This window comes from Sprattus sprattus (assembly GCF_963457725.1).
Source record: "Sprattus sprattus genome assembly, chromosome: 7".
Taxonomy (NCBI): domain Eukaryota; kingdom Metazoa; phylum Chordata; class Actinopteri; order Clupeiformes; family Clupeidae; genus Sprattus; species Sprattus sprattus.
The window spans coordinates 6,420,854-6,433,353 of NC_137926.1; the positions used below are offsets into that span (position 1 = coordinate 6,420,854).

The 12,500-nt window shown below is 45.9% G+C and overlaps 1 protein-coding gene across 1 annotated transcript in view; it reads right to left on the bottom strand.

The window, feature by feature from the left end:
• Positions 1-12,500, bottom strand: part of nek6 (NIMA-related kinase 6) — a 60,903-nt gene that overhangs the window by 17,039 nt on the left and 31,364 nt on the right. Inside the window, exons 5-6 of the mRNA XM_080842938.1 lie at positions 6,343-6,453; positions 2,710-2,818 (exon numbers count right to left, since the gene is read on the bottom strand). Of these exons, the coding sequence (XP_080699064.1) occupies positions 2,710-2,818; positions 6,343-6,453 (220 nt within the window). The remainder of the gene's footprint in view (positions 1-2,709; positions 2,819-6,342; positions 6,454-12,500) is intronic.

Below are 12,500 nucleotides of genomic sequence, written 5' to 3' on the forward strand. Positions count from 1 at the left end.
GAAAAGAGTTGAACAAAAAAACGCCTTTGTGGTCTGCGCTTGGAGGTCTCGCGCTTGCACTTCCTCCAGCCTCTACGCCTTCCTGTCATTACCCAAACCCATAATGTTTTTATGGCCGCTAAGGTCGCGCAGAGAAATACTCAACACGCCTTCCACTGCCTCAGCACAGCAGGCTTTCATGTCGGACCTAATCAAGCCCGTTAAGAGACTAGAACCTGTCCTTCAGTTAGACACACACACGGCAGTGGTGTAAGGGACTGAAGACTCAAGTAGACTCATGAGTAAATGTACTGATGAAATGGGGTTAAATGCCTTCAAAGCAGGCTTCAGCAAGTGTCCTTGGATCATGGAGTCTGAATTAGTAGAAAAATGTAGAACGTTTAGTGGAAAATGTGTTAATATCAGCACAAAAAGAGGCAGGAGGAATAGCTGAAGTAGAGGAGAAATGATAAAATCGGCTACAAGGTCTCGCAGAAACACACACACTCCCACATCCACAGAAGGGAAGGTGAAAAGAGTCCACTATTAGAAGTACTAACTCATTTTTTTTTTTTTTAAAGCAATGTTTGATAAAGGACTCATATTTGTTAAAGACATTGTAAAGGAAGGGAAATTTATGGCATACACTCAAATAAAACAAACATTTGGTGAAGTCTGCACAGTACATCAATATAATCAACTAATTGGATCCCTGCCCCAGACATGGAAAAAAGGCATGCAGACGGCAGCCGGATCATATTTAGTGTGTAGACCTCACATGAGAATGCCTAAATGGCTCACAAGAGTGAAACTTAACAAAGACATGTATAATTTTTATTTGAAAACAAAAAAGTTGGTGGAAATACCATACAAAATTCTCACGAGCTGGGGAAACATTATTGATGTTCCCATACCATGGAAACAAGTATTTCTAAACATTTATAAAACAACAATCGATGTTAAACTGAGATATTTTCAATACAAAATGATATTTAAATTTATAGAAACAAATAGAATGTTATATATATGGGGAAAAGAAGCAACACCAAAATGTCGCCTCTGTCAAGAGGAAGAGGAGACAACAGAACATCTTTTCTGGTACTGCGTCAAAACTGCTCATCTGTGGTTAAAAGTTGGGAAATGGCTAAGGGCTGGCGGAATCACTTGGAAATGTGATTTGTTTTCTGTATTGTTTGGCAGTCTGTCAGAAACAGCTGATTCACTGCAAAACATAATAACTCTCCTTGGAAAATCTTTCATTATTAAGTCAAATATCAATAACATAAACTGTTTAGTGAGATTTAAAAACCAGGTCAAACTATACTGTAAAATTGAATGTTTAATGGCACATGAAACCAATGAGTTAAAGTATGCAGACAGATGGGGTAGGTTAAATAATTAGAAGGATGGAATGAATAAATATTTAACCAAAACAAACGTTAGAAGTAAATAGGTACTTTTCCTTCCCTTGGGGTGGTTGAGGGAGGGTTTTGGGAGGGGATCTATGGAGGCCTTTATTTTTTTTTTTTATTTGTATATATTTTGTTCTTTATTTATATATATAATTTAATGTATTATTATATTATTTTATGTTTAATAATGTGATATACAGTATTACCCTTTTCATTCTGGTGTACTGTCCTTAAGCGTGAAAGGAAAAGAAAAGACTACATAAAGAAGTAAATAAAGAAGTCCTCCTTAGAGGGGGGGGGGGGGGGGGGGGGGGGGGGTTGGTGGTGGGAGAAAAAAAAAAAAAAAAAAAACTCATGGAGGAGGGGAAGCAATGTGGCCTAACTGCTCTGAGAGATAGGACCAGGAGAAACAAGTGACTGAGGTAAGAGGAAGAGGAGGAGGTGAGAGAGAGGGAGCAGAGGAGGAGAGGAGGGGGTGAGAGAGAGAGGGAGGAGAGGAGGAGAGGAGGAGGTGAGAGAGAGAGGGAGGAGAGGAGGAGAGGAGGACGTGAGAGAGAGGGAGCAGAGGAGGAGAGGAGGGGGTGAGAGAGAGAGGTAGCAGAGGAGGAGAGGAGGGGGTAAGAGAGAGAGGGAGCAGAGTAGGAGAGGAGAAACGAGTGACTGAGGTAAGAGGAAGAGGAGGAGGTGAGAGGAGGAGAGGTGGAGAGGAGGAGAGGAGGGGGTGAGAGAGAGGGAACAGAGGAGGAGAGGAGGAGGAGAGAGAGAGGGGGCAGAGGAGGAGAGGAGATGAGTGACTGAGGTAAGAGGAAGAGGAAGAGGTGAGAGGAGGAGAGGTGGAGAGGAGGAGAGGTGGATACGTACCCCCGTGAGGAGGAGAGAGAGAGAGGGAGCAGAGCCAGAGAGGAGGTGAGAGAGGGAGCAGAGTAGGAGAGGAGGAGAGGTGGAGACATACCCCGTGAGGAGGTGAGAGAGAGAGGGAGCAGAGGAGGAGAGGTGGAGAGGTGTAGGTGAGAGAGAGAGGGAGGAGAGGAGGAGAGGTGTAGTTGAGAGAGAGAGGGAGCAGAGGAGGAGAGGTGGAGAGGTGTAGGTGAGAGAGAGAGGGAGGAGAGGAGGAGAGGTGTAGTTGAGAGAGAGAGGGAGGACAGGAGGAGAGGTGGAGACGTACCCCTGTGAGGAGGAGAGAGAGAGAGGGAGCAGAGAAGGAGAGTTGGAGAGGTGTAGGTGAGAGAAAGAGGGAGCAGAGGAGAGGAGAAGAGGAGGACAGGAGGAGAGGTGTAGTAGAGAGAGAGGGAGCAGAGGAGGAGAGGTGGATACGTACCCCTGTGCATGACTCTGCGGGAGTGCATGTGTTCCAGGGCGCTGCACAGCTGGACGAAATACTTCCAGATTGTTCTCTCCGGGATGAGCCGCCGCTTCTTCTTAAAGTACTGCAGGACGGGAGACAGGGAGAGGGCCGTGAAGATGGTGAAATATACAAACACACACACACACACACACACACACACATGCTCAAAGACACACAGGCATGTAAACAAGAACGTAGGAACACACCTTCACATCGTCAACAAAGATGTAGGTACGTGCGTAAACATCACCACAAACTCACACGCCCTTACTCATATACGGACACCCACAGTAATGAAAACACACACACACACACACACACACAGGCACACACAAACACACACACACACGCTAGCACACACACACACACACACACACACACACACACACACACACACACTCAGAGACATTCATGTCAAATGTCAAATCGACAGCCACCGCCCAAATCATTGCCATCATAAAAGGAATAACTCCTCTGCACATTAACATTTAACCCTGTGTGTGTGTGTGTGTGTGTGTGTGTGTGTGTGTGTGTGTGTGTGTGTGTGTGTGTGTTTGTATCTCCACGCCCGTTTGGGGCTCTAATTAGGGGCCATTAACGAGGGGCTTCTGACGAGCTCTGACACTCCCCAGGGGGAGGAGGCTCCTAATTAAACCAAACATGGCTAATTAACGGGGTGAAACTTAGACAAATGCCCCAAAACAACAAATGTTTGCATTCTTATTATTATTTCTCTTTCTTCTATTTTTTGCCTCTTCATTCTCTTGTTTTTTTTGCTTTGTTTTATTTATTTTAATCCAATTTTGTGCCCCCTGGGTCTGAAGAATGCTTCTGACTGTGGCTTGCAAAAATGAGTGGAGGAGGCTAAGGAGCTAACTTTATTCAAATTCCCTCCGAACTTGAGGCGTGTGGCAAACAAACAGCGGGCGAAAGACGTGACGTAATTCTCACTTACTTCACGCTCCGTCTTTATGGCATGTCCGACTCACACCCCGAGGGGGTTAACACACAACGTTAAAACATGAAGTGTGTGGGTACTTGGTCTTTTCCCCCCTATCTTCACTTATTCTATCAAACTTGATCTTTCGCTGTGCAGATATTGTTAACCTTTATGAAAGACAAAAGTCAAGCAACAGACAAAACGTGACTTTTAGGAAATGTAACGGGCGAAACGACGAGAGAGGAAGCAGATGATGGATGGCAGCTGCACGAGAACAATACATAAAGCCAGTTGACGACTGACCGGGGCGAAGAGGAGGATGAATGAGAAGAGAGCAGAGAGGAAGAGGATGGGGAAGGCCATGACAACATGGACAGGACTAGGATGTGCAGCACAAAGAGCACTCAGAGGACACAGGACGTGTTTGTGGGGTTTTGTGGGAGCCTGAGCTCCTAGTTTCTGCTCCTACTACCTGATCTCACCAGAGTGACGCATCACTGGAATACTGTACCAGAGTGGAATAGAAGAGTGGAAGAGTGGAATAGGGTACTAGAGGGGAATAGCGTACTAGAGTGAAATAGGGTACCAGAGTGGAATAGGGTACCAGAGTGGAATAGGGTACCAGAGTGGAATAGGGTACTAGAGTGAAATAGGGTACCAGAGTGGAATAGGGTACCAGAGTGGAATAGGGTACTAGAGTGGAATAGCCTACTAGAGTGAAATAGGGTACTAGAGTGAAATAGGGTACCAGAGTGGAATAGGGTACCAGAGTGGAATAGGGTACCAGAGTGGAATAGCGTACTAGAGTGAAATAGGGTACTAGAATGAAATAGGGTACCAGAGTGGAATAGGGTACCAGAGTGGAATAGCGTACTAGAGTGGAATAGGGTATCAGAGTGGAATAGGGTACCAGAGTGGAATAGGGTACCAGAGTGGAATAGCGTACTAGAGTGGAATAGGGTATCAGAGTGGAATAGGGTACCAGAGTGGAATAGGGTACCAGAGTGGAATAGGGTATTAGAATGGAATAGGGTACCAGAGTGGAATAGGGTACCAGAGTGGAATAGCGTACTAGAGTGGAATAGGGTATCAGAGTGGAATAGGGTACCAGAGTGGAATAGGGTACTAGAGGGGAATAGGGTACTAGAGTGGAATAGGGTATCAGAGTGGAATAGGTTACTAGAGTGGAATAGGGTACTAGAGGGGAATAGGGTACTAGAGGGGCATAGGGTATCAGAGTGGAATAGGTTACTAGAGTGGAATAGGGTACTAGAGGGGAATAGGGTACTAGAGGGGCATAGGGTACTAGAGGGGCATAGGGTACTAGAGGGGCATAGGGTACTAGAGTGGAATAGGGTACTAGAGTGGAATAAGGTACCAGACCAAGTGCTGAGTGGAAGTCTCTATCATTAAGTATGTTTTTGTTTCTTCTTTAAACATTCTCTGACCATTTGGGGAAAATCAATCGAGATTTATGCCTAGCGATTTTATCTGAGTTTTAAAGAGTCCTTTGCTTACACATGCTGTTATTTCAAAACTGAAGATGTTTCTAGGACATTTCATAGCTCCACATACGAAGGAATGGCTGTTGTTTAAGTGAAATAAATGTCCCTTTTATCGAAGCTCACAAGGAATGCATGAGGGCGCTTGGGTTTAAGATTTAATCACTCTTCTAGATTTTAGTGGCAGTGTGTTGCCTGGCTCGCTGCTTGGAGGAGGACCTGGGCTTTATTTATACTTCATCTTCAAGGAAAGCGATTATTGACTAACGCTTAACTTCTGTCTTTATGCTCTGTGAAAATTGTGAATCTGTTGCTTCGTGAACAAATAAACATCCTATGCAATATAAGTGACGGCTCTAGCCAAATATCTGCCTTTGGTGTAACACTAGCATCCTTTACAATTAGACTTCTCCACTAGATAGATAGTGAGGGGATTACCAAACTTTTCAAGCTTTCCATCTCCCATCTCCTAATTTTTTGTATGAGGGTGAGGTTGACAGGTGCGGACAAGGAAACAGGGAGAAGGAATGACAGAAGAGAGATGAGAGAGTGGAGGAAGAGAAGAGATGAGAGGAGGAGAAAAGGAGAGGAGGAGAAAAGGAGAGGAGAGTGCCAGGGGCTGTGACAGCTCTGTGGCACTTATCAGATGGACCCAGGCCCTCCTGAACCCCCCCATCCACACACACACACACACACACACACACACACACACACACACCTAGGCCCTCCTCAACCCCCCTGCTACCCGCACACATACACACTCCCTATCACACCTCATCAGCCCAGAGGGAGGGACAGCACCTGTACCCCTTCAACACACACACACACACACACACACACACACACACACACACACACACACACACACACACACACACACACACACACACACACACACACACACACACACACACACACACACACGCACACACACACACACACACACACACACACACAGCCCCCCCCGACACACACACACACACACAGCCCCACCACACACACATTCACTCAAGACACTCACACACTTACACACACTCTCACGTGAACACACACACATCCACACACGCAGACCCTGTCTGTCACAGCCCGACAGCCCACGACCCGGCGCCTGCTCCCAGCCCTGCCTCTCCCCCGGCAGTCAAGATGCCCGCGGGACCCGCTGACCTTAATCATCTGCGAAAGGTCGCCGGCGTCAGCCAGCTCCAGCACGATGTTGAGCTCGTTGTCCTCGATGAACGAGTCCAGGTACTTGATCACGTTGGGATGGTTCAGCTGCTGCAGAGCCACCGGGGGAGGGGAGGGAGAAGGGAGGGAAGAGGGGGGGGGGGGGGGGGGGGGGAGACAGAGAGCAAAGCCAGTGTGTCAGTCCTGTCTGTCTCCAGTCAAGCTTCATGGGTTACATTTACATACATACACACACACACACACACACACACACACACACACACACACACACACACACACACACACACACACACACACACACACACACACACACACACACACATTTACATACACATTATGTTACATTTATTGAAATAGCAGATGCTTTCCATACACAGTCAGTGTACATTTATATGAACATGCGCAGGTCGCCCTGGGAATCCACACCCCGCCAGGTTGGCAGTGCCACCTTTAGCATGGCGGCGTCTAAGTGATCTGCTGTGATTAAGTCTGCTGTTAAGTGCTTTAAACGGTTTCTACTTCAGACTTCTCCTCTGCTTCTATCTGTGGCGATCTGTGTGCTCGTTCATCTGCACCAGTGCATCAGTGTCTGGAACGGCTGATGATGTCCCACTGTTCATACAGCTGGCTGTACACACATAAACAATTTCCAACGGCAAACCCCCCCCCCCCCCTCAAAATTCAATAACAGTGTTTCCACACAACCTGCTCTCGTCTGAAGGCAAGACAAAGGCATTTGAAGTGTACAGCTGGTTAGGTTTACTTTAAGTGGGCAAAGGAGGGGAGATGCACCCACTACCACATGCAACCCATTTGGAACTACCCCGTGCCCCCCTGAAATCTCAACTTGATGGTTGGCTTCCAACACAAAAATAAACACGCGGGGCTCTTGTTAGAGTCCCTTTAAGGCCTGCGCACATCAGACAACATGCCCACAGGTACAAAGCAAAGTCACAAATAAACAAACAAATTAAAGACGTGTAAATAAATAAGGCAACATTGGCGGACTGTCAACAATTCCCTGAGAGCATAAATGATGTGTGTGATCCTCAAACACACGCCAACACGCGTGACTCTCTGCCTGACGATGAACAGCAGCTACAAGACACGAGGCAATAAAAGACTAGCCTAGCGCTTTTGACAAGGCTGATTTCTGATAGTTTCCCCGGAAACCACTGACACCCGCCACTCAGCAGGAGAAAGGGCTGCCGGCTAGATCACGGCCCTGATGTGAAGGAGAGGCCACGACACGAATGGCCGTGCTAAGAGAGGAGCGCTCCTCGGGAGAAAGCGGGTTGCTGTGAGCGAGTGCTCTTCTCGTTGATCGCTCGAGCATGGCTTGTTTGAAAATGTCTCCTTGTTGTTGACGTGCGTTAGTGTCTGACACAGTCCACTGGGAACGCACGGAGGAGGCGACGCTGTCAAAGCCAGAACAGGGTACAGAGGGGGGGGGGGACCTTCTGTTTGTTTGCTTGTCAACAGCGGGACAGGAAATGATGGCAAGAGGAGAATAGATAAAGTTCTGAGGGAACACGATTGTCTGCTTTATTCAGAAACCTGCTCGGTAAGCCAGAGCAGTCCAAAGGGGGAAGGGGATTTATCTCTCACTTTATGCTCCGTCTTCCTTCCCTTTTTTATGCTTTCTTTCCAAGCACTATCAAAACACACACTCTCTTTCTTTCCCTCCCTCTCTCTCTCTTTCTTTCTCTTTCTTTCCCTCTCTCTCTCTCCTCCCCAACCCTCTCTTTTCTTAATCTCTCTCTCTCCCCCCTCTCCCCCCCCTCTCTCCTCCCTTCCCACAACATGTTGTTGCACTTTCCACCTAGTCTGTGTGGTGGGGTTGCCTGCAGGTTCCGCTAACCGCTGGAAGGCGCGGTGAGGAGCCGGTGTGTCTGCGTGCCTGAGTGATGGTGCCGTAAGGGAGATCAGCAGCCTGCTGGATGGGCTGCGGATAAAGAGTATGTATGCAGATAAAGAGTATGTATGCGGATAAAGAGTATGTATGAGGAGAAAGAGCATGTATGCGGATAAAGAGTATGTATGCGGATAAAGGGCATGTATGACAAGAAAGAATATGTATGCAGATAAAGAGTATGTATGCGGATAAAGAGTATGTATGCGGATAAAGAGTATGTATGAGGATAAAGAGTATGTATGCGGATAAAGAGTATGAATGAGGATAAGATAAAGAGCATGTATGCGGTTAAAGAGTATGTATGAGGATAAGATAAAGAGTATGTATGCGGATAAAGAGTATGTATGAGGATAAGATAAAGAGTATGTATGCGGATAAAGAGTATGTATGCGGATAAAGAGTGTGTATGAGGAGAAAGAGCATGTATGAGGATAAAGAGTATGTATGCGGATAAAGAGTATGAATGAGGATAAGATAAAGAGCATGTATGCGGTTAAAGAGTATGTATGAGGATAAAGAGTATGTATGCAGATAAAGAGTATGTATGCGGATAAAGAGTATGTATGCTGATAAAGAGTATGTATGCTGATAAAGAGTATGTAAGAGGATAAAGAGTATGTATGCGGATAAAGAGTATGAATGAGGATAAAGAGTATGTAAGTATGAGGATAAAGAGTATGTATGCGGATAAGATGAAGAGTATGTATGAGGATAAGATAAAGAGTATGTATGCGGTTAAAGAGTATGTATGCTGATAAAGAGTATGTAAGAGGATAAAGAGTATGTATGCGGATAAGATAAAGAGTATGTATGAGGATAAGATAAAGAGTATGTATGCGGTTAAAGAGTATGTATGAGGATAAGATAAAGAGTATGTATGCGGATAAAGAGTATGTATGCGGATAAAGAGTATGTACGTATGAGGATAAAGAGTATGTATGCGGTTAAAGAGTATGTATGAGGATAAGATAAAGAGTATGTATGCGGATAAGATAAAGAGTATGTATGCGGTTAAAGAGTATGTATGAGGATAAGATAAAGAGTATGTATGCGGATAAGATAAAGAGTATGTATGCGGTTAAAGAGTATGTATGAGGATAAGATAAAGAGTATGTATGAGGATAAGATAAAGAGTATGTACTGTATGTGCCCCTGCATGTTTCCCATGAAGAGCAGGGCTGCTCAGCGTGATCACAGATGTGCACTGCGTGGCCCATAAAGACAGTCTGTAATTTCCTCTTCCAGAGAGGAGTTGTATATCATCTGGATGGGCATGGTTTCTTCCAGAGAGAGGAGTTGTATATCATCTGGATGGGCATGGTTTCTTCCAGAGAGAGGAGTTGTATATCATCTGGATGGGCATGGTTTCTTCCAGAGACGAGTTGTATATCATCTGGATGGGCATGGTTTCTTCCAGAGAGAGGAGTTGTATATCATCTGGATGGGCATGGTTTCTTCCAGAGAGGAGTTGTATATCATCTGGATGGGCATGGTTTCTTCCAGAGAGAGGAGTTGTATATCATCTGGATGGGCATGGTTTCTTCCAGAGAGGAGTTGTATATCATCTGTATGGGCATGGTTTCTTCCAGAGACGAGTTGTATATCATCTGGATGGGCATGGTTTCTTCCAGAGACGAGTTGTATATCATCTGGATGGGCATGGTTTCTTCCAGAGACGAGTTGTATATCATCTGTATGGGAATGGTTTCTTCCAGAGAGGAGTTGTATATCATCTGGATGGGCATGGTTTCTTCCAGAGACGAGTTGTATATCATCTGTATGGGCATGGTTTCTTCCAGAGAGAGGAGTTGTATATCATCTGGATGGGCATGGTTTCTTCCAGAGAAGAGTTGTATATCATCTGTATGGGCATGGTTTCTTCCAGAGAGAGGAGTTGTATATCATCTGTATGGGCATGGTTTCTTCCAGAGAGAGGAGTTGTATATCATCTGTATGGGCATGGTTTCTTCCAGAGAGAGGAGTTGTATATCATCTGTATGGGCATGGTTTCTTCCAGAGAGAGGAGTTGTATATCATCTGTATGGGCATGGTTTCTTCCAGAGAGGAGTTGTATATCATCTGGATGGGCATGGTTTCTTCCAGAGAGGAGTTGTATATCATCTGGATGGGCATGGTTTCTTCCAGAGAAGAGTTGTATATCATCTGTATGGGCATGGTTTCTTCCAGAGAGAGGAGTTGTATATCATCTGTATGGGCATGGTTTCTTCCAGAGAGGAGTTGTATATCATCTGGATGGGCATGGTTTCTTCCAGAGAAGAGTTGTATATCATCTGTATGGGCATGGTTTCTTCCAGAGAGGAGTTGTATATCATCTGGATGGGCATGGTTTCTTCCAGAGAGAGGAGTTGTATATCATCTGGATGGGCATGGTTTCTTCCAGAGAAGAGTTGTATATCATCTGGATGGGCATGGTTTCTTCCAGAGAGGAGTTGTATATCATCTGGATGGGCATGGTTTCTTCCAGAGAGACGAGTTGTATATCATCTGGATGGGCATGGTTTCTTCCAGAGAGACGAGTTGTATATCATCTGGATGGGCATGGTTTCTTCCAGAGAGAGGAGTTGTATATCATCTGGATGGGCATGGTTTCTTCCAGAGAGAGGAGTTGTATATCATCTGGATGGGCATGGTTTCTTCCAGAGAGACGAGTTGTATATCATCTGGATGGGCATGGTTTCTTCCAGAGAGAGGAGTTGTATATCATCTGGATGGGCATGGTTTCTTCCAGAGAGAGGAGTTGTATATCATCTGTATGGGCATGGTTTCTTCCAGAGAGAGGAGTTGTATATCATCTGTATGGGCATGGTTTCTTCCAGAGACGAGTTGTATATCATCTGGATGGGCATGGTTTCTTCCAGAGAGAGGAGTTGTATATCATCTGTATGGGCATGGTTTCTTCCAGAGAGAGGAGTTGTATATCATCTGGATGGGCATGGTTTCTTCCAGAGAAGAGTTGTATATCATCTGGATGGGCATGGTTTCTTCCAGAGAGGAGTTGTATATCATCTGTTTGCCGACTGAAGAAGAGTAAGGAGCATGCAGCAATGACTGTGTGTGTGTGTGTGTTTGTGTGTGCAGAAAAGAGAGAGAATGTGTGACAGATGTGTGTGCTCTTGTGTGTTGGAGTGCATATATGGGAGTGTCTTTGTATGTGTGTGTGTGTGTGTGTGTGTGTGTGTGTGTGTGTGCACGTACAGATGCACAGGTATGTGTATATTGTTTGCAGGTGTGCCTAGGCGTATCTTTGTGTACAGTGTGTGTGCGTGCGTGCGTGTGTGTGTGTGTGAGAGACATACATCTGAGCCTGTGTTTTGTCTTCAGTCCCCCTACAGCTTTAGCCTCTCTGGCACTATAACGACAACAATAACACCTCCCCTCTGCCCCCCTCTCCTCCCTCCTTGACCGTGGGTGCAGTTCCAGATGCAGCAGCCTCCTGTCATAAAGTCCCCTCGACCGGCCCTGACACAGCCTGAGTGCATCACCTCCAGGAGGGGCCATCATGAGGTGTGTCATAAAGAACATGGAGGATTTATGCTGCCGTAAAAACCCTGACTACCCTGGACAGATCCCCCACCCCCCCCCCCCCCCCCCCCCCCTCCCTCGCATCCACCACCTCAGCCCCCCACCCCCACCCCCCCGCCCATACACACACACACACACACACACACACACACCCCACTGCAGGGGCAGAACAGGAGGCAGATGCTGTGGCATTGATTTGACGGAGCATTAAAGTGACAGGCTGAAGGCAGGCGGGCCAGAGCTGACAGCTAAAAGACGAGGCAGCAGTGTGTAACACACACACTCTCTCTCTCTTCTCTATTCTCTCGTTCTCTCTCTCTCTCTCTTTCTCTCTCTCTCTCTCTCTCTCTTACTGTCTCCCTCTCTCACACACACTGTATACCAACATCAATATATACTTTTGATGGGGAAAAAAACATACACACATAAATACACATACATACTGGTTCACCTCTACATATAAATATGTACTGTTTATGATATGCAAATTGAGAGAGCATCTCAAACCATAAAACCTACAACCCTACCACATAGACTATATATGCAGTACAATACAACAGTAAATGGGTAATGAAGTACCAATCCTCAAGGAAACATCCCTCTTTAGTGTGCATCCTCTTAAGGGTACATCCTCGTTAGTGTGCATCCTCTTTAGTGTGCATCTCATCAGCATGTGCCT